At 36.9% G+C, this 23,538-nt stretch overlaps 1 protein-coding gene across 2 annotated transcripts in view; it reads right to left on the bottom strand.

The window, feature by feature from the left end:
* The window catches only part of LOC306880759 (protein C-mannosyl-transferase DPY19L3-like), a 34,717-nt gene extending 18,798 nt beyond the window's left edge, over positions 1-15,919 (bottom strand). The window contains exons 1-15 of one of the 2 annotated variants that reach the window (XM_079434500.1): positions 15,665-15,919; positions 14,276-14,406; positions 13,469-13,596; positions 10,371-10,461; positions 7,687-7,808; positions 7,428-7,573; positions 6,830-6,953; positions 4,913-5,047; positions 4,698-4,829; positions 3,651-3,752; positions 3,372-3,445; positions 2,915-3,073; positions 2,244-2,366; positions 1,696-1,807; positions 301-357 (exon numbers count right to left, since the gene is read on the bottom strand). In XM_079434500.1, the coding sequence (XP_079290626.1) occupies positions 301-357; positions 1,696-1,807; positions 2,244-2,366; positions 2,915-3,073; positions 3,372-3,445; positions 3,651-3,752; positions 4,698-4,829; positions 4,913-5,047; positions 6,830-6,953; positions 7,428-7,573; positions 7,687-7,808; positions 10,371-10,461; positions 13,469-13,596; positions 14,276-14,384 (1,614 nt within the window). In that variant the 5' untranslated portion in view covers positions 14,385-14,406; positions 15,665-15,919. Of the gene's footprint in view, positions 1-300; positions 358-1,695; positions 1,808-2,243; positions 2,367-2,914; positions 3,074-3,371; positions 3,446-3,650; positions 3,753-4,697; positions 4,830-4,912; positions 5,048-6,829; positions 6,954-7,427; positions 7,574-7,686; positions 7,809-10,370; positions 10,462-13,468; positions 13,597-14,275; positions 14,407-15,181 lie in introns of both variants that reach the window. The other variant, XM_079434501.1, reaches the window with a different exon arrangement.
* Between the last annotated feature and the right edge of the window lie 7,619 nt (positions 15,920-23,538).

The following is a 23,538-nucleotide window of genomic DNA, read 5'->3' as shown; positions in this document are numbered from 1 at the left end:
TTTCCCCATTTATTGACTGACAGTGCGCTGCGTGAGCATGCTGTTACTATAGATCTAAATGTGAATGTGCATGAATTCATCCCACTCGTAAAAAACAGATTTAGTATTCATCAAAATGAATTAAAACAGTACTTTCCATAAAAAGTAGCTAAGTAACGTAATTAGTTACTTTTTTAGGGAGTAACGCAATATTGTAATGCATTACTTTTAAAAGTAACTTTCCCCAACACTGACAGCCACCCAGGCAGCTTAGCAATATATGCAAATAGATACATGGCAGCATAGCTGAAAATGCCTTACCTTGTAATAAAGAAACGCCAGTATTACAATAGGAACAGAGTACCTGATCAGTCTCATCTGTGGAAACAGATAAATAACATAAATGGACAAATAACCATATAAAATGGGAAGAAACAGAATGTAATTGTTTAGGATCAAGGGCTGTAACTACATTGCCACCTAGTGGGGATATGAAACGTTCAGCTGTGTGCACATGGGCACATTTATGCAGAAGAAAGAAAACCACACCTCACTGAAATTCAACATTGAGCATTATAGCTTCAAAATTACACTTTTATATAGTGATATGTGATAACCATCTTTTGTGGGCTTCTATACGTACTGAATTCTATTACTGAACCAGTGTTTTTTTTTTCTATTGCTTGCACTGAGTATTTGGGAGAGCAGGGTAAACTGGGTAAACTATTATATCCTTAATCTACCAAACCAGTTTATGTTATATGTGAACATATAGAAGTGCACGAGAAAAATAATCAGCAAACATTACAAACAAAAATGTAAAAAATACAAACATTGCATATATTTTCACTTATGTTGGTGAATCGGCAACATAGTCATGTAATAATTGCTGGGAGGCAAAGTGTGTCAGATGCTTTGGGGTAAGATACTGTGACAATGTTGTGAGCTTTGCAACCAATGCAAGAAATATTATTAGAAAATGTTGAAAATTGCTACACTACATTAAACTTACAAAAACATCAAACTTTTTATGAAAATATGTTTTGATTTATGAAAACTTTATGAAAATGCGAATAATATTCAGGGAGATAAGACTTGGAATTGGACTGTGCATTAGTAAGCAACTTTTATATGAAACGTAAATTATTAATGTGCTCCTCTCACATTACACAACATACTCCTAACATGGGGCAAGTTTCACTGGAAAACATTGTTTTTCATTAGAGAGTCATATTTCTACAGAATATATATCCTGGAATATGTTACTTCATATTACTTCTTTCTCCTCTACAGTGCGTTTACGTGTGCATTCAAAGGTTTAGGATAAATTCAGCAAGGACACATTAAAATGAACAAAATTAACAGTACAGATATTTCTATTACAAAATACTTGTTTTAAAAAAATGCTTTAGAACTTTCTACTCATATTATTATTGATAATATTGAGAAATTTTACTTGAGCATCAAATCAGCATATTAGAATGAATTCTGAAGGATCATGTGACACTGTTGTAATGGCTGCCATCACAGAAATAAATTACGCAAGATATATTAAAATAGAAAAGTTATTTTAAATTGTAATAATATTTCATTGCTGTTTTTACTGAAATTTCCCAAACTTTTGAACGCTATTGCCAATCTCTCATTTACAATGCGCGTGTCTGCTAAATGACTAAATGTAAATGTGTGTTTGTGTGATAGATCTCAGTCGCTCACCATGGTTTTAGTGTTGAAGTGAAGGACCCTCAGATACAACGACCACACCTCCTTTCCACACACCCCAAAGGCAGCGAAAGCACACATGTGGCCAGTCCACAAATATTTCATCCTGCCAGCAGCAAAGATATAAATCTACTGGTGCTTTCTATTTTATCATAAAGCTCAGACAACACACAGCAAACATGAAAGACTCGAACAGCATTCATTTTCAACTCTATTACTATTCTGACACCAAACTAAACTTTATGAAGCAATATTGCAATGTTCTACCATAATTCATTCATCATTAAAATCTCGAATGAACCTTCAACTTGGGATACAAACTAATACGATGAAGAAGATCACAAATCAGAAGTGCTGTGGAGGACAGGAAATGAAACTGGAAGCAGAAAAGAGGTTGAAATTGAGATGCACCATAGCAGCAGCAGCAGGGAATGAAATTACAGACGGCAGAGTGAGGAAAATACAGAAGGAAAATATTTGCATGGAGAGAAAGAGATACGTGGTATGAAAGCAACAAAGCTTTCCAATTTACAACTTGTTACCTCATAGTGGAAAAGGTGAGCAGGCCAAAGAAGACGGTGTGCAAAAGATTGTAAGCGACGTCCGGACGCATCCTAAAGGTCCTGTCCTCCTTCTCCCTGCTGGCTTGGCCTGACCCATTCGTGCTGGGATGAAGAATTAGGAATCAAACAAGAGGGAAAAAATAAAGAACACTACCACACATAATATCAGCTTTATTATTCAGAGTTCAAGTGTGCGTGGGTTTTTTTTTGAGAAGGGTTAACAGCCTATCTGATTAGTGTGTGCGTATGTGTGGTGCAAAGCCTCTGGGTGTTTATAGGCTCCTGAGATTCTGATAAGAAAAGAGAACTAAAAGGAGGGCCAGAGCAGCCCTTAAAGCAACAGCAAATCTGCTTTGAACTGAACATAATAACACACATTTAAAAGCCCTAATGGAAAAAATACATCTAGTGTCCAATTATTATGTAGCACATCTAATAAAGACTAATAACTCTAATTATAAATTAGCATTATGACCTGTGGTGGACAAGGTGGTTATGAAGCTATAATCACTGCTCTGTTGGTAATTTTTCAGCCTATTTTTGTGCTCTAATTAGAAAAATGAACATTATGAGAATATTTAAATTCCCAGATACATATCTCGTTAACGCATATGATTTCCTACAGACAGCAAGTGATGCAGTGGTTTTACCTGAGATTAGAGAGCGCCACCAACAGCAGCAAGATGAACAGCACACTGAGAGTGCACAGATACGGATAGAGCAGCACTGTGCCAGCCAACCGCTCAAATGTATCCAATGGCAACAAGCCAAAAGCATCTTCGCACAGATAGAGACTGGCATCAAAGTCTCTGAAAGAAAGAGGCAGGGAGGGAGTGCGGGCGGCAGGATATACATTATACAGATTATTGGTAGCAGCAATTCATCTGATCAACTGAAATGGCTTCATAAATATCTAGTGGATGAGCAGATTATATTGTGTGCCAGATGTTATTTTTCTACCAGAGCTGGATCATTTAATCACAGCGGATTAATGGCTCGCTCTAGTCTCCGAGTAGATCTCACTTCTGAATAAGACACCACGATATGGCATTTGACTGATGATAAAAGGCTTAGATATAGAGCCACGAGGAATGACCAAAGACTTACCTCGTTGCCCCGAAGCCAAACTTGGCCTTTATGAACTTAAAGATGTGCTCGTCGGATTTCAGCTGGAGTATTTTCTGTCAATTAAAATGAAGAGAGTGAAGGATGAAATCACTCATGTAAGTGTCTCATGAGATCGGGATGTGGATTTTTATGAGAGTGAGATATGAAGAAAGACAATGAGAGTGAAAGCAAAGCTAGTGTCTCAGGAGGAGACGGTAGAGAAGCTCTATTTTATCATTAATGACAGGGCGGCAATGTAGAACACGATTCATAGCTCACCTTGGCTGAATAATTGATGGTGAAAGTTAATGTGAGAACTAGGAGTGTGTGAAGAGCCAGTTTTCCTACTCGTATGACAAAGCCGCCCATCTTTAGTCCCGTCTGAAAGCCACACACGCACACAGCAGGCATTAATAAATAAACTACAACTATATTCTTAGCCTCAGCTTTCAATCAAAATAGAACTGGGTGTTAGGGAACACTGATAAGGCTCGGGCACGAAAACAAAAGTGATGAAGTGCCTCATGTAAACTTTTTTTTTTTTTTGTCTAAAACGGATGGGATGCATTTTCAGGAAATGTCTTGTAATTGCTTTCAGTTCATAGTGATGATGAGTGTGCCTACTGTATTTAGACACTGCCATCACATGGAACTGACCCAATACATCATTTATTTAGTTACACTAATTCATTATACAGGAAATATTGAACATGAGCATATGGGATTAATAGGAGAAATGACATCAGTGAGCCTGTAAAAAACTGAGCTATCCAGTCATTCTGCAATTTAAAAATAAAAAAACTAAAATAAATAAATGAATAAATAAATAAATCAAATTATTTGTTTGTTGGTTGGTTGGTTCGTTCTGGGAAAAGAAAAATAATTATCTAAAAAAACACCAAAAAAATAAAACAATTTGAAAACTGTTCTGTCTTTGTTTCTTTTACACGGGCAACAAATGTCATTAATGAAAAAACAACATGAAATAATTAAATATATTTCACCTCGTTCAATAAAAATCTAAGCAAGGTTGTAACTGTTTAGTTATTTTTGATTTGTTTATTTGTTCATTTCTGTTTGGCAATTCAGAATGTAATACTAGAGCTCACATCCCAGCAAACAAATCTACAGCTCATCACTGAGATTATCTGGAAAGCATTGTGTTTAATTTAATCAGATTTGTGAACAAACATTTGATTATCATCTTTAAGGAGCACATTAATATATTCAGTACAGTCTAAACCTTACAAGGAGATCTGCTTAATATCATTCTAAGATCTGACAAAACACTTTAGAGACTATTTGTGTACTGAGATGTACACTGACCTGGAAGTGTTTTATGAAGAGGGCAGACACAATGAAGCTGAGCACCAGAGAGCCCAGAATCATAGAATTGCAGAACTGCAGTAACCACACTAATAACAGACTTGATACCTGCATCAGGTACAGAGAAACCACCTAGAGGGAGAAAGAAATTAATATCCAACCTCACATGAACTTCAAAAGGTGGAACGTCTCTAAAATGTGTCTTTGAGTGTTACCTGTTCCGCTGTGAGGAAGTCCAGGCAATCCAGAGTAAAGATTATAAGAGCCTGCACCAGTAGGACAAACTGATTGAATTGCCATGTCAAACAGAAGCAGAAAGTGGAGATGAACACCAGCCACAGCACCACCCTCTATGGTAGAAAGCACACAAATGCAAAACCATGTTCAATTCTAATCACCAAACATACACAAACCTTGTTCTTTCTTCAGAGCTGTTTCTTCATACAATGAGAATTTTTCCAGTGATATACCATATGTCAGGAAAGCAATTAAGAGTCTGTGCTAAGAGAACATACTGAGAGAGAACAAATATGTGCTCGGCAGCGTAAATATTTCACACATACAATTGCAATTGCTAACCTCCATTTCATATTTCATAAAACTATTTCACAACAGCAGCAAGCAGTCAGACATTTATCACAACTTACTGTCTCATATTTTCTCAGTTCTTCTAGTCATATTTTCTTTTTTCATTATTTGCCATTTTTCATTAATTTGCCTAGTGAGCAAACAAAACTGACTAACGTATTTGACTGGATTACATTTATTTAAAGCTGAAGTTTATCATGTTTATGTTTATTTACATCTCATTCTAATATGGAAATAATGCAATGTAATCCATTTTTAGATTAATTTTCCTAAAATTGTAAACACATGGCTCTGTGGCACTGGTCCTGTTCCAAATGGCACTCTAAGCCCTCGTAGTCTTACTCAGATCCCATACTTTTGTGACGTAATACCAATTTGACTGTTGGGTAGAAGTCTGCAGTGGAGCTCACCTTAGACAAACGGGACACTCTACAATTTTATCGAACATGGGTAAATGGCGGCCACTGTGAGTCTGGTAGAATACAAGTGCACATAAAGTGTGCCATTTGGAACAAGGCCAGCATTTTACCGTTTGGGCATCCCAACCAGCTTAATACAGCAACACTGATTTAACCAATAGTTTGAATTTGGGGCAGATTTATCTGTTTATCCAAATACTTGAAGGCAGAGGGAGTATTCAGACAAATTTTCCATTTCCATTTGGTGACACATTTTTTGATCTAGCTCATGTCATCTGGCGACAGCAGTTCTCAGGTTAGCAGTATATATGCTGATTCTGAGGCAACGGTTCTTGAGAGTCAAACTCAACAAATGGTTGCAACATTTCACAAGTCACCAATACACTAACTGAACTGAGAACAGTCTCGGACTTGGACATGTCCACATTCCAGATAACTAATGAGTGAGCTGCTGATATTATAGATCTTAGTCAGGGTAGTGTCATATATAATGTTTGATAGAAATTAAAACAAGGCCGTGATGCTAGAAGTATAATGTGTTCTATGGATTGTACTGTTGTTTAACAACATGCAAATTGTTCAGCTGATTGTTTCAACAAAAAAACAACAACTCTGCAGACAAAACTTCATAAAACAGTTTTAAAAGTTGTGAGTTGTGGAAAGTACATTATTTAAGACCTTTGAGAGCATGCGCGATTGTAAAGACTATAAGTCTATGCCTCACGGCCTGGTTTTCATCTGCATAAAATAAAATTCAGTATGGTGTCTAACCTAAGGTTTATGAGCATGCGTGAACCAAGGACATGAATGAGGGGGAGAAAGGTAAAAAACAAAACAAATGCATAGTACAAGTTCTATTAAACAACATCTTATTATGACATGTAAAACTGAATATTTTACTACAGAGCATTATGTTTGCAGTATTGACGCATTGACAGTATTACATATTAGTGATAATTAATTTAGTGACGATGTAAAAGAAATGCTGATTTTTTTTTAACTGGTTCACTGACACAAACTGTCAGAAAGAACTGGTTTGCAGAAAAGAATCAGACTTTTCATTAATAATCTGAATCTAAAATGCTTACCGAATAGACATCTAAATTGATCAGGATATAAGATTACCTGGTGAATAGGTTTTAGCTGTGGCCTTAGGAAGCAGGTTATGGCAGCCACCTGAAGAGCAAAGAATGGTATGGACCAGTTCTCCCTTAGAGAGATGGTAAACTCCACACGTGTGGTGTCCACTCTGCACACAAATCAAGCATGCAATCAAACACAAAAAACACAAGCTTAACCTGTCAGAAAAGAAAAGAGTTGTAAAAGTGTGATTTTTCAATGCTACAGTATTTTCTACAACGCAGGAACAACTATAAATAAGCCATTCACATGTTGCAATGTGTAAACTTTGTGCTGCAATCAAAACATTGTGCTGCTTGATTGAGGTTCCCAATCACCTCAACAGATAGTCTGGTGTGGGAATCTATTGTTTCTTAAATATTAATACCGCTCCATCTGTGGTATTGAATAAAAACAGTCCTAAATGACAAATTTAATTTCAGTGCTGTCTTTGAGAGCTTCAATTCACATTTAAGAGAAACATATCGGCTTTGACACTTACCTGAATTAAGATGCACACTGCATCATAATAAGCATTTATTTACACCAGATGGACTGTAAAGGAGAGTTTTGTGTGTATGAGAGACTGATTGTGCACACACACCTGTTGAGAATGTACCAGACTCCACTGAGGGCTCCAGCCAGCCAGGAGTCACTGAGTAACCAACTAGTGATAAAGAGGGCGATGACATACACTGTCTGCAAAGCAAACACTGTGTAGATGTAGAAATAAATTGGCTCCAAGTAGGTCTGCAAAACAAACAGACACACACATGCAAACAATATGAGAAAAAATAAGCTGATTCTGCAAAAGCCTAAGAGAATCTATGCATTTTACAAAGAAAACAGAAGCGATTGAACACCTGGATGGGAAGTATTCTGTACATAATGCTAAGGAACACTTCTTGATAGATGTTCATACGCTGTAGGATGTTTATTGTTCTCTTTGATTCAGTAGTGTTGTCATGAATAAGCTCGTAAAGACCTGTAATCACAAGAACACACACAAACCCGGTAAATATACAAAAAGTCAAAATTTGCACAAATAGACTTTGGGCCAGATTTACTAAACAGGGCAAATTAGCAAGAGCGCGCAATTCCAAAACAGCGCCGATGGGCATGGAAATTTCTGCGGGTGATCTACTGACAACACGCAAATTAAAGAATGCAGACGCAACATCTTATTTATATATCGACCAATGCAATATACCAAGCGCAGCGCAAATTAGCGTAGTCGCAAATAAGCAGAGCCAATGCTCATCAGGTGCGGGTGGTCCACTTACGACACAGGTGCAAAATAGTTTAAGACATGCTTTTTGGGGGCATTAAACAATGGCGCAAATACCAGTAATTTGATGAGCGCAAACATTAGTAAATCACAATAATAGTCCCATCAATTCTGCGCCGGAAAGGAAAACTCCTTCAAATACATATTCAATAAGGTCAGGCGCAAAAAAAAACTGTGCCCACACCTTTTCAGCGCTAATTTGTCACTGCGCAACTTTAGTAAATGCTGACAGTACTATTTTAACACCAAAAGACGGTTTGCACTGGTGTAAGCTATTAGTAAATCTGGCTCTTTGACTCGTATCACTTAGTATGAACCTAAACTGGTTATTTCATGAATCATCTTCTTTTGTAGTACTGCAGCTATACAAGATTTGCTAAAATATAGCAAGTTGTCTAATTCTTTAGGAGGTTGCCAAGTATACTGGGAAGCACAACTAAAAACATTAGTATTATTTAGTATTTGTATTTTTTCACCTCCATTTAGGTACTGATATCTACACAGACAGTAAATAAGGTTAAATAAAAATGACTGTACACTCTTTAAAATAAGTCTCTTATGCTCAGCAAGTCAGAATTTATTTGATCAAAACTCCAGTGAAATCAGAAATATTGTGAAATATTATTGCAATTTAAAACGACCATACATTCAAAATGTATTAATTTATTTATTTTTCTTTCAGGAGTCGTTACTCCAGTCTTTTGTCACATGATCCTTCTGAAATCATTCTACAGTAATATGCAGATTTAATGCATTTCCTATTATCAATTTTGAAAACAGTTGTGGTGGTTAATATTTTTGTGGAACCAATGATCATTTTTTTTCAGGATCATTTGATCAATAGAAGATTGAAAAGAATAGCATTTATTAGAAACACAGTCCTGTGCTTTAGACATACAATTATTGTTTACTACGCTGCCTTACAAAGCACAATAACTGCACCACCACAAAAATATGGAACATTTTATTTGGATACATTTTGACTGATTTTAGAATTAGTTTCACAATCAGTTTTCTTTTAAACATAATTGAGCCTAACCCATTTGTCACAGACAGATCATAGTCTAAGAGACTAGTATTTTGACAAAATATGTAGTTACAATATTTTGCCTTTTTGTATAGCAGTATGGCTTAGATTAATTAGAGCTCATATGCAGGCAATAACACTTTGATTTGAAAGGGTTCCATTATTGTAAATGCAGACCAAAATTGACACTAAACGGTATAATGGAAGTGGATTTCAAAATTAAACAACCTCAACCTACTTTATACTATCGCAGATAGTACTATAGCTGTGACGTTTTACAGTAATCAATTTCTAAGACTGCTTAATAGAAAAGCAATGCTCTGAACATGCTTTTACTCTACTGTAAGTACAAAGGCCCAATTGTGGTGTCTAGAGAACAGCTTTTGGCACCGCTGCGGTTCTTACCATTTCAGTCTCAATGGGTAATGACCTAATTGTGAAGTTTTTCAGTGTAGAAGCACAAAGAAAATCCATTCCAAATGGGGCTGTTAGGCCAATTAGATCGAGCAAAGACCACTTAGTGCAAAGTTGTACATTTCCTCTATTTTCTGAGACCAGACACACTGATATGGTTATGTAATGAAGCATTCCTTTGATAGCTCTCAGATTACATAAGTGATAACAGAAAGCAGACAAGAAACTTGGCATTTTGGACTGAGCTAAATAAAGTAAAAGGGAAGAACACAAATGGAATCGAGTATGTAAATATTTAAAAATTTCTTACTCGTAAAGATGGTGATGAAATAATACTTTCCCTATAGCGGTGGTACCCAATCCTGGTCATGGAGAACCCCCAAAACTGCATGTTTTTGATGTCTCTTTCAAGCCCGAGACACACTGTACAATTTTCAGCTGTCCCAGATGAAAGACTGGCATCGTGAAACAACCGTGGCGATCTATGATTCACCACGATTGTTTAACGACGCCAATCTTTCGTCTGCTACAGCTGAAAATCGTGCAGTGTCTCAGGCTTTATCTGACACACACTTTTGATGTCTTGGAGTCTTTAGCTGATAAGTTGAATCAGGTGTGTTCGATTAGAGAAACATCTGTGCAGTGTTTGGGGTTCTCCAGGACCAGGAATGGGAACCACTGACTGTCCTATAGGAGCAATATTTCCACATAAAGAGAAAAGCCATGGATTTTAACATCAACGTTCCATCAGAAAGATAACATGACGCAAGAGTGATCGTATAACCAGTAAACCTGTCTTGTGAATTAGATCTCAGTACCTTGCTGTATAGAAGGCGCCTTCAACATCTGTTTGTAGTAGGAGTAATAAAGGCCACATTCTGTCCGGAAGGAGATTTCACGCTCGACTTCCTACAAATGCAAGAAGAGAGGATAAGGTTCTGTAAAAATGAACTATGACAAGAAGCACAACAGGAGTAAATGGTGTTAAAATGAAATACATTTCTCATCTGAGAGAGAAATCAGTGCAGCTATTGGACCAGAATAAACAGATTTCATTCGTAATAAAAGCCTTGAGGAAGAAAAAAAAAAAAAAACAGGTGTTGTAAATATGGTGGCGTTTTATAGTGGAAGTGGTTTTCAGATAAAAAAGATCCATATGCTCCAAAGATTAGAGTCATATGAAATTTGGTTTGAGAAGATGACACTTTTATTTTTCTTCATAAAACAGCTTTAAAGCTATTTTTTCTGAAAAACTCAAATACAAAGAGGCAAATTTAGGATATAAAAGTATAAAAATGGAAAGCAACAATAACAACAGAAGATAACACAACGAAAACTGGCTGAAAATAAAATGACCTCATGACCAAGACTAGCTGCTTCTCCAGATAGAAAAAGCGCACATTCACTTCATTTAACAATGTTTCTTAGCAACATTCTTGCAACAAAAATGGAGACAGATTCTTCTTCATCTTACCTTTAACTGTGAAAACCACAGCAGGTTTTCGTGTATAGAATAAACACACCATGCATGAAACAGCCCAATAACCAATGCCAACAGTACTCCTGCTGCTATGACAGCAGCCGGCCAACAGTTTTGTCCTGGAATGTGATTCCATGAAAGCTTTACACTTTCTTCTGAGCCCCTCTGCCCACTCTTGTAATCCCTCGGATTGTCTTTTCCCCCAAAGTTTAGCAAAGGTGGTCTATCCTGGGCGGCCCCTGAGTTATCATCCAAATTGCTATTCCTCCTTCGACGAACCTTCATTCTCAAGGATTATTATCCTCCGTCTTCCCTGAAGGTTCCTCTGTCTTTCCCTGTTTGAGACCGCAAGCTCTTTTGTTTATCGGTCTTTCCAGAGTTTCTTGCCCAAAACCTTCATAGCACACGTATTAAAACAATAAAACAAAAACTCATGAGATCATTCTAAGCTGCGGTCGGCACCAAACAGCAATCTGCCGGAGGAACATTTTACATGTGATCAGAGAGAGGGGCTGAGACAGGAAGGAAGGCATGTGGGTCGCACAACTGGTGACCTCTTGGTAGTCAGGGGGAAAAAACATAAAATAGATGGGGGAAAAAACGCTTGGAACGTCATTTATAAAAAATAAGAGCATTCGTAAAAACAGTTATTTGAACTAACAATAGAACGACATCCAGTTTGAAATTAAGACTGTGTTGCGCTATAACCGACATGGACATGACTTCACACTCAATGAATTTAAAAGCGTCCCAAATGCAGCTGTCTGCCGCTTTAGGGTGGTGTCCCAGAGGAGGAACATACCGGACTTCAAAGGCCTTTGTTCAAAAATAATGGCAATATCGTCATTTATGAAGCTAAGTATACTGGAAAACCAGCCCCTGCTGAGAATATTTACACAGCCTCTGTGAAATTTACTGCTGTTTCCCACTGAAAGCGTGGAAATGATTAGGAAAACAATGCGGAATCCGTCTGCTCTTCTAATAGAGCTTTCTACTTCAAAATTTGATGTTAACCAGTGGACATTCCCACAGCTCTCCCTCTGAAACAGAACAGGCGATTCATTTGGCTGCAAATAAAGCACAATCAAATGCTCACTCATGGAGGCATTTTTTAACCAGAGAATGAAAGAAACACATGGGGACTGAAACTGTGGTCCTCCATTCACAGCCATCATTCCAGACATGTTCAGAAAAACAAGAGTATAGATAAAAGTAAGATGACTCACAAGCAAGCAGTAAAATACCAGCCAGCATGCATGAGCTTCCTTTTTCCACTGCTGTCACACTCTGACTACATTTTAAACTTGAGATGACCTTTTTGTGCTATCCATTCCACATGCTAAAACATTTTTTGAATAGGACTCTAATATGTCCCTTTTACAGCAATGTCCCCTTATCTGCAACCCATTTTGTCTTAGACCCTCTCTGAATCTGGTGAATTTATTTAGAGAGAAAGTCCTCAAAAAAATGGGTTTGGAACCATTAGTTTACACTGTCCACTTTATGTTGTATCTTTAACCTAGATGAAAAATGCAACATACTGTAAGCAGGGGGCTAGTCCAGGATACAGTAATTACTCAACTTGTTCTTTAGACTATTAAATATGCCTGAAAGCATAAAAAAAGAAAGAAATTGCAGGTCTAAAAATACCCTGCCAACACATTCAGAAAAAAAGCACTCTTATCTAGTGTTATGAAGTGTGGTGTATATTGAATCAGAGTATTTATGAGACACATTATGTTCTGAGAAACAAAATAATCTGAGGACAAAATGTTCAAAGCTCTCATGTAAGCAGCACAGGTTTGGCTCTTGTTAGTTTCACTAAATGAAAACTAGGCCTTGGTTCCAACAAAAGATGCAAGTCACACAAACACACACACACGCTCTCAAACTGCATTGCACAATAAATAAATACAGAAACTAAACTAACTCTATTGCAAAACCGTCGGCAGTAAGTCTTGCACTGATTGGGAGATGTGGTTAAACTACTCTTGATCTGTATTATTTTAATGAGCGAACTGGGATACAGGGACATGCTGATTTATTCAACTGAACATGACATAACTTTTTTGGCATGGTGGTTTCATCTGTTTCAGGTCTGGAAGTCATAACACAATCTGCAGCCCAAACTCTGGCTAACTGTTTATGTGACTGTTACGCCACTGAGGGAAGAAAAATTATCTGTCAGCACATATGGAAAATAATTCTTTTCAAGAGGAAATGCATGAAAAATGAGACAGATGAGAACACCATCACTGACGAAACGCAAGCACACATTATGATTCTAGATCTCTTGAGCTGTTGTTTATATTAGGAGCAAAGCTTAAGATCACTAAAAATCCTTGGAAGCCTGAAAAGTAAATGAATCACAATGGAAGGTTGTCTCTGGATATTCCCTGTTTCAGGACACTGAACATAAAAAGCTCTGGACTTTACCTTTATATTGGAGAACCAGAGGTCATTTTCATGAAGTGTAGCCACATAGATGCAGCACAGCAAGCCCAGACTAATTCCCACTATTGAGCCAGTCATTAGACACAAGATTGTCCACCATGACAAACCACCTGGAGAGAATGATAACAATCTTACCAGACCATATTAAACAATAAACATGGTAAACAGGAGGAGAGGCATGCACAAAGTAAGATCTATGATTAATATTATATGACAATTTATGTATAAAAATCAGTGTTTTGAATCTGACTAATGATCAATCTTTAAATACTTTGCATGTTGATATTCATCTCTCAAGGTTCTAGCCTGATATTAAAGTGATACTCCACCCAAAATGAATAATTCATGTATGTACATTTTTTACACTATACTTATTACTTCTTATATTACATTGTGGCTATGAAAGTGACAGTAAATTTGACATCGTTCTCTATTGTTCTATTTTTTTCCTTTTTTTATAGTCATAAAAACCCTATTGTGGATTTTTTTATTTTACTATTTGAGTAAATAGTAGTGCAAAAAATAATAATAATAATAATAATTATATATATATGACGTAGTGTTCCATTCACCGCTATGGAAGTTTATCCAACTTTGATAACTTCCGCTTCTGAGAAACCCAGAAATATGAAAAGAATCCAGTGGCAGTCCTCTGTGCTTCCACATTACATCTTTTGTGAGTTGCACACACGCTTACGGCATGCTAAACATGTTGACATTTTTTTTTTTTTTGGATAAACTATGCCTTTTCATTTACTTGTATCCACTTTTGCAACAAACAGCACTAACCTGTTTCAAACCTCTCTCTGAGTTCAGCTGTACAATCAGGCTTCAGGTTCTGAACGCTGGGCCCCGGGTCCTTCCCTTTACTGCCCTTCCTCTGCCTGAGGACAGTCATCCTGGAAAACAGGCCTCCAGTCCTGGCAAAATATATGTTCAATAATAATGACAAAACACCATGTATATATGAAGAGTTTATTTGCAAAAAAAAAAAAAACAGATAACTCCGTTTTTTTACATTTTCATTTTTTTTTATATTATGTTATGTTTTTATTGTTTTATTGTCAGTTTTTTTTTTTTTTTTTTACTTAAAGTAACCCAACTGCAGTTTGACTGAGATTAATTGGAATGAATTTGTTTTTGCAAATGAACTCTTCATACACAAACTAATATATAATATATGCATGTGTGACGCTGTCTGTGAAATTCAGGCTAAAGTCTCAAAATCTAGATAACAACCATCAAAGTTTGATTTTCAACCATTAAACAATGATTTCAATCTTTGACATGGCCTTCCTTCAATATTAAAGATATACATTTTCACAGAATGTTCTTTACCTTATGAAGGATGAGTTTGTGTAGAAAACATATTATATATCTCAAATAAATATCTAAAAATGAAAAGATAAATAGTGACTTGAGACAATAGAGACAATGCACAGCCAATGTTGCTATGGTTACCATACTAATTTTGTTCACTAGTGAGAGACTAGTGTCCTATCTATGTATGTAGGACAAACCAGTGGTTAATCTTACTGAAAATAATGCTGATATGCACGAACACACACTTTTACATTGACACCCCAAATTAATCAGAGAAAGCCAGGCCCATAATTCGCACCCTGGTTTTGGGTAAATTATTATAGCTATAATGAGATTATACCGTAGTCCACATGAATAATTTACATAATGCACCTGTTTCTCCCTGCACAGCGTAATGGACGTGTACCTCAATCAGCCAGCAATTAACTTAAAGATCATTAAAACCCGCCTCTTTTGCGGTGTTGACAAACACATATTATACCGGAAACACTGGCGCTAACGTTGTCAAAATGTCTCCATTCACGTTGCTTTGACACTTTCGTACAACTACGAGCAACAGCCGGAGATGAGGGTCCGCCACAAACAAAAGAGCCCGGACCGCGTAACCAAACAATAAAGCATCGCCCCGCGCTTATTTCATTCGTTCATGCGTTCATTCATTCATTGGCAGGCCTGTGTTTTGCAGCGGTGTTTCCTGCGCACAGCTCAGCAACAATGTCAGGAGATCTCAGATCGCATCAGCCGCTGATCTCGGTCTCCGGCTAGGGGACAGACCCTCGCTCGATCCCCATCCCTTACACTCACTAGTGTAAAACAATGCACATTCATACGCACTAATACATTCGCGTCTCTCACCCTGTTCAGTGAAGCTCGTAGTTCCTTATCGGATGTCCGGTAGCTCCTCCTTCCTCACAGACACACGAGCGGAACGGCGCATAAAAACAAGCCTCTTCTCCGTACAGTTAACCGGAATAAATATCAAGAACATTAAATCCGCTAGCAGTTCGTTAAAGCTGTGCTGTTGTTCTTCTGCGGAATGACAGCACGCAGCACACCGCGGCGCGGAGAAATGAAGGAGCACATCCAGCGCCTCTCCCCCCTCAGAGACTCACACCTCTGAGTCTTAGTACCTGTTGAACACCTGCCCCGGGCCGGGACGCATGATCAGGACACCCATAACGGCCAGTAGCTCTGGATCATTTATATGGTAACTGTGCTAAACTACGGCACGGGATTATTTGCCCATGGAGATGAAAACAACTGAAAGTCCTTTTTAAACGTTGCTTATATTCCCTGTTGCAGTAAGGACACATAGGCTACATTCTATCACGCAGGTTGTAATGAATTTTAATTTATTCCAGAAGTCGGTCCTATAGCCCATTAGTTGGGTCCAATTAGCAGTGCCAGAGAAACAAAATAGGCAGGCCTGATACACTTAATGTGTGACATGCACAAAATGATTTGATCAAATATTTCAATATCTGAAAATCAGCTGATTGAAAGCATCCCTCATTAATTTAATGGAGTGAGTATTGAATTTGTCAATAAATGTAATATTTGACAGTACAGTGACAGGTAAACAAAAGCACACTCATTTAAAAAATGCCCCCCCCCCCCCCCCCCCCCCCTAAATCTTGTATAATTATACACTAAATGTATAATTTGTATCAAATGTATAAATTTCCACATAATCATACATAAACATAGCCATATCTAATCATGTTTGTTGGATGTAGTCAAACTGGTTCTGTTGGGAACATCACAGTCACATTGAACCTATGTGATTTTTCCTCAGACCCAAATTTAGTTATATACATGCAGTTTTGGGGAGAGAGTTACATAATTTAATTACAAAATAAACATAACTATAATCTGCTACAGTTACTGAGGGGAAAAAAATTGTGATTAAATTACAGTTACTTCTGAAAATGTTAACAGTTACAAAGGGGGTTACATCTGAATATTGTCACACACACATTTAATTTATTTCTTTTCCATATTGCATTGATACTCCAAACTATGAAAAACCAATGTTTCAGGAGTTTATGACAAAGAATAGGAGACATGCTTATTTGCTAACTGTTTTATTACCTATTTGGGTTTATGTATATGCTATTTCTTTTTTAAGATTAGGCAAATAGTTTTTCCAAGGTATTGTAAATGTTAGTGTTTCCTAGCTATGCAAAAACAGTTTGTGGTGTGCTTTGAAATTCATTTATTATAATCTATTCAAGTAATGAAGGATTTTGAAAGTCTAACAGTAATCAGTGTTGAGAAGGACTGTAAGGTTAACCCTGCTTTAAATATTTGAAAATGAATAACAATTGAAAATGTTCATTTTCAAAAGTAATCAAGTAATTTAAGTAAAGTATAAAGTAATTGAAATAGTGAAATAGTTACACTACTTATTACATTTTAAATAGGGTAAGTTGTAATCTGTAACCTATTACATTTCCAAAGTAACCTTCTCAACACTGATTCCATGTATGTTTCCTTAAAATCAAGCTATATATTACACCAAAGGTTTTTTTTTTCTGATATATCATCCTGACTAGAATGTAACTATGTAATTGTGCAACTATGTTATTGCCTAATATTAATTGAGAATCTACATTAAGAATTTGTAAAAAAAAAAAAATAATAATAATTTGCCACACTACTGGACAATTTAAGCGAACTGAAAAGGGGTTAAAAGATTATTAAAATACATTTGAACTTAAAAATAAATCCTCATTATTTATCCACAGCACTTGCTAACACTGGTGATTTGAGGTTAGACACACCCTTGTCACTTATTCTGCTTTCTTTCAGATGCCATTTAATTAATTATACCATATTAATTTGTTTACAATTGTGAGAGTAATGCACGGCAACCATGCACAATGACAATGGAAACCATGGGTTGCTTCCCTTTTGTTAGGGTATGCCTCAGATATGCAGACTCGGAGCAGTTCAGCTCCACCAGCAGCAAACGCTGTTTGACTGCCCCTTGACTACTGTTGCTATGGCTGCCAGACTTCAACATCAGTAAGACTGAATACTCCTGTCTGTGGTGAAAGAAAACGTATTTATTTGGCATACAGACTTTAATTAAATGCCTTCTTTGAAAGCATGTCTTCCTCTTCGTCAGCGTCCACTGGAAGCAACAGCAGAGCAACACTGAGGGAAGATTTAAAAGGCAAGTGGCCAAAATCCTCATACCCAGTTTAGAAAGTGGCCTCATGCATTTGTGTGCTTTCATTTCACCATTATATTTAGCTAAACACACTCTCTGTGCAGCCTTTGATATTTGGTCCTGCTTTGGGTCATCAGTTACAGTATAGTGTATCTTCTGTTTAAAAATAAATCTAAAAGGCTCAGCAGTTTATAAGCTTAATGTCACATCTTTTATAACTGTAAATGGGACGGATAACACTTCTCACCTGCCTTTCCTCTTAGATCTATCAGCATCTACTCGAGCCAATGAGGGCGGAACAACCTTGCCAGCAAAATGTGAAACTAGAGGTACAGCCACTTTAGGTAAGAGGAGTGGCTACTTACCTCTAGTAACGATCTGAAAACAAAACCGTGTAATATTCAACAACATTTTTTTTTTTTTATGCATGCCACTCTATGCCATAGTCAACAGCTCAATATAGTTATGTTATTTGCTTAACAGGCTGTTGGGCCCATGCTATTCGCGTTGTCTGTTTGGCCAATGGGATTTGTTGAAATGTGGTCAGTGAATCAGAAACACTAGCCAGTGGGATTATTGACTTCTGCCTGGGAGACGTTTCTGTTTGATCTTAAAGGCTTTGTTTTATGCAAACAGATATTATTATTTCAGAGTGGCTATTTACACTAAGTACAAATAGCCCATTTTGTTGGCAAAGGTTATTTACGCTAACTCTGCCCACCAATATCTGATTGCGACTAATGCCACTTCAAAAGAAATCCCTCTGGTAACAGGAACAGTGGTATGGAGAATAAAGATAATGGATTTAGTTTTTATTGCGACTGGCGTGAGTTCCAATCAGCCTTTTTCCTAACCTCGTTCTTCTCCCTTTTCCACTGCATATATCAGCGCAGAGAGCCATTTCTTTTAAGAAATGGAGAAAATCAAGAGCCTACCAAAGATATAATATACCTATTATTTAAATTGTGTTAATCTCACAAGTTGGCACACATACTGTAAGGTGTGCAGTTCATATTGTTACCACACTCAAAACTGCGGCACACAGAGGGTTTAATATAGGGTTAGGAGTATGTGAAGGGATGGGCTTTAGGGACCATTTGTGATTTTAATAAATATAATATTATACAATGTTCTACACTTAGCTGCAAATAATATATGTCACTATTTGCACTACGTATACATAGCATCTAGCACTATTTAAGTGCAAATCTAATACTATTTACACCTAGAAAATACGGCTATTTTCACTCATAGTGCAAACAGCCTCTGCCTATTATATCCTTTGCACTGTGTAATCTGTGATTAAGCATCATAATCCTACTAAATGTAATTATTATTCCTCAAAATGTGGAGGATTGAATTAAGTGAGGTGAACATGTCCCCCACATAATGTTTGCCATACACTCCTGCTCCAAGTTATGTGTGGGCAATATAAGCAATGAAAGTTATTTAAAAAATAACATAAAATAAAATTAGATAAAATAAAAATTGTTTGTATCACTCTTTTCTTTTTAGTTAAAAAGTACAGTATAAATGCAAAAAATATATTAATTTATTGCCTGGTTTTATAACATCATATAATATATAAGTGCAGTAAATAGTAAGGAATGAACCAATCTGATACATCAACGATGCTAATGGTTGCTGTTATAGAATAACCAATGCTCATTTGTTGTCTACCCTGCAGGGCTGGATGACATGATGTGTAAGGCTTAACTAGACTAGGATCACAAGACTAGTAACCCTATTTTGCACTGTATGTCAAGAGATCCTAGTGTTTGGCATGCAATGTGTTAGGCGCTCTTTTGGGTATTTTCTCGAGTCTTTTGAGGCCCTGACCCAATTTCCTGGTCCATACTCAGCCCTGTGTTCACCAAATGAACAATCATGCATTTATACATACATATCTTCATTTATTATGTAAGTAGAATCAAACCACCATATGTGATTCTCTGTTATTTATGCCAAACAGGTCATGTTTCTTCAGATGTGAGTCCCAGTGAGAACTATAGAGAGGAACACTGCTCAAAACCCAGCAGTACAACATCAGTGAGACACAGATCCAAAACTCACACTCAGTTGATAAAAGAGAAGTTGGACCAGATCAAAGCTGAGATGCAGAAGATCTCTAAAGCCCACCTGCATCAGCGCCCCGAGAGGTAAGCAACAGTTAAATCTATTCTCCAGACCTAGTTTAGAAGAGTTAGACTCCCAGAGGCATATTCTTAGACTATGATTTTGACAACTTCTATTACTGTAAAAATTACATTTGAAATTCATGGACAGAAAAAAAAGATTGGTTTTCATATCACTGTAAAACCCTGTGGTTGGGTTTTACAGATACAAATGATGAAACCATTCCTAACTGAAAGGGTTAGTTCATCCAAAAATGTAAATTATGCCCTCATTTACTCACATATAAAACTGTATAACTTATAAAAAAAAAAAAAATGAACATATTGAACTAGAAACCAGCTGTAACTCATTCAGTTTGCACATGTATGTTTATATACATACATATATATCCAGTAGATCCACATTCCTCTCAAATGTTCTGTGAAAGAGACGGTCCATGAAAGTTTTTGAAATTGTATGTAGGGCATGCATTTATTGAAATTACATTGTCACTGCAATTTTGTGTTAATATTCTAACATTGCTAGTTTCATAACTCATGGTTACTCTTTAAAAACATGCAAGCCATTGCTTTATCCAGATTCAAGTGGCCTTAGTTGAAGACAATAACCTAAGGTCAATTGCCGTGTAAAAAGCCTTTAGAGAGCTTACACTTTAAACACCTTCTATAACTCGTACATATACTTAAATGTGAGACCACAAAGGCTGTTTTATTTAAGCACTTACTTGAATTTGGAGATTATACAATGGCACACAATGCACAAGGTCCATGCTGGGCTTCAAGAGCTTTTACTTAATAAAAATGATTTACAGTACTGGTAGTGTATTTCACATTACGGCTTATATGATGTGCAAAAACAGATAAGAACACACACAAGACCAATATATGTTCTGCTTGAGGTTCTTGCCAAATATAGTCAGCGGTATTTCTTTAGATGTTTATCTTGCAGTGCTGTGTACACTCCTGGCACCTTCATCTGACACCATGCACAATCTCTAAATATCTTTGTGCAGGAAAGCATATCATCCTTTTGTGTGGAATGCTCTGAGTCCATACAGAGAGACCACTGAGATTGACCATCTACTCACAATGGTAAGTCTGCTTCTCTTTTGTTAATACAGAGTGATACTGATCAGATGGACCCTGTGGAACTTCTGCACACTTTACCCTTTTTATTAATCTTTCCACATGCAAATTAAATAAAGAGCTAGAAAAATGTTAAATAATTTGAACTTTGTACATTTTAAATTAATCATGACATTAAAAAACAACTGTTTTGTTGCATATTTTATATATATTTTAGAGGTTAAATTAGCTTATTCAAATGAACATAAAAACAGATATACGTGAAATGAATCATATGGATCATGTGAATGCAATAAGTACAGCACTGAAACCAATCAATAAACCCCCAATAATATAAATATGACTTGAATGAGATAAGATTTGAATTATTCCTGAATATGGTCTATTTTTCAGATTACTGATCCAGACAGAAGAAATTGCTATTCTTCAGTGAAGACAGAAAGCTCTCAGGTGTCTAAATGACACTTTCCTTTGAATTGATGTATATGCCTGTATATGCCTCAAACACACAACTACCTTTTCTTTCATGACAGTACACACATATACATTTTGAATAACAGCACTTCACATTCAGATTTTTTTATTTTTTTTTTGGTCTGAGTGTGTTGTTTATTGAATGTCTCAGAAGCCCTGGCCCCAATCATATGTATGACATGGAGATTACATCAAACACCAGATCCCCACAGCTCTCTGTGCAGTGGCAACTGAAAAGAGAATAACTGCTTCATTATTCATCACGTCCTTCATGCAAGTCTCCATCATTTAAACATTTGCGCACAATTGCTCCCCTTAGAAACTAATTTTTTTGAATATCCAACGAGTACCTTTATATAATAGGATCTACAAGCTCTGTACAGACCTTATAGAATTTTCTCTAGATGTTAGACATCACAATGGGCAGGAAACGTCTGGGCATCCGAATGGTTCTGGTTAAAAAGAAATAAAAGATGTGGCTGCTGACATTAAAGGGCTGAAGATTATCAAAGATATGTAAGAAATAAATTGTCAGGCGGCTTTTTTTAAAGAGGATTATGGGGGAAGAAAAGCGTAAATGTTTAATGGCTGCCACTATTCTTTTTGGAAGGGATTGTTTCTTGTGTCTGGCTTTAGTCCTTGATAAGCACAAAGGAGACAGTGGGTTGCAGTCATCCCTTTAGTTTGCTTCTTCATGCTTTATTTCTCAACTTATGTTATCCCTGAGAAGTCCAGTTTGAGAAGTAAGGGACTTCAAGCGTGGTGCCATAGCCTATTTTTGTAAGCTTCCAGTTATTTTAGAGGACCAGCAAGAAATTCTTAAGCTCATGAGAGAAAGTTCCACTTGCTTGAGCACAAAACTGAACTTTCTGTGGTGGAAATGGAAAAACTGGAGGTCTGGAATTGGCACAGAAGCACCAGCAAGAGTCACTAAAATGCCACAAGTGTGTACTTCAAGTATTTTCCCCCTCGCTTTTGTGTTTCTCCACCTCACGTCATCTCCTAAATCTTTATTTCACGGGGGCCTTTGAAAAGCTGATCTTGTAAATGACGACATCAGTGTGCTTTTTAGAAGCCATCGGGGCTTCGTGTAACTTGAAGGGATTATAAATAGGTACAGACTTGTATTTCTCAAAGAGGAGCGGAATTTATCCATGGCTTATCGCTACTCCAGCAGCCTTCGGTTACAGTAAAGCAAGTTAAACCTGTATAAGTCAGGCTTCTCTTATACTCAGCGTTGGTTTTAATTTGCTTGAAATTTCAATTAACTAATTTCTAAAGACTTAAACTCATTTCAGTTTGGCAGTCATTTGATACTGGCTCAGTTGGAAATCCGGTCATAGGCGATTTATGCATTATGGCCTGCTGTATTTATCTTCCTGGTGAGAAAGAGTAGATGTTATGACGAATTCAGATAGGTGGCCTAAAATACAAGATTATAAATGTACACACTGAACCATTTCACTGACCGCACCTGCTCAGTACTATAGCTTTGTATGGCCGACCCTGGAGAGAACCTTCATCAGCAAAGATAAAGTAAACGTGGCTACTCAAGGGTCATTTCTTTCCTTTCAGTACATGCATTCTCATACAGCTGCTTCAGGTTATGTATATCAAGTAATGTTGTCTTGGCAAGTGTCACAGGAGCCGCAGGAGTAGCCATGGGTAAAAAATTAAAGCCTAAAAAGGAAGGAAAGTAATTTTGTTAATTTCATCTTCAGCAAGGTATGTCAAGTCACACAGAAAAGCACATTAGTTTTTGCCTGTTAAACTAATTCATCCACCCACCCAGTTTTACCTTTCCTAGGTGTGAAAGAGAGAAATGAGTGTTTTCTAGAGAACCGCTAAATGATAAAGCA

This window comes from Barbus barbus (assembly GCF_936440315.1).
Source record: "Barbus barbus genome assembly, chromosome: 2".
Taxonomy (NCBI): domain Eukaryota; kingdom Metazoa; phylum Chordata; class Actinopteri; order Cypriniformes; family Cyprinidae; genus Barbus; species Barbus barbus.
The sequence above is the reverse complement of the archived record's forward strand: the minus strand, read 5'-3'. Positions and strand labels throughout refer to the sequence as shown.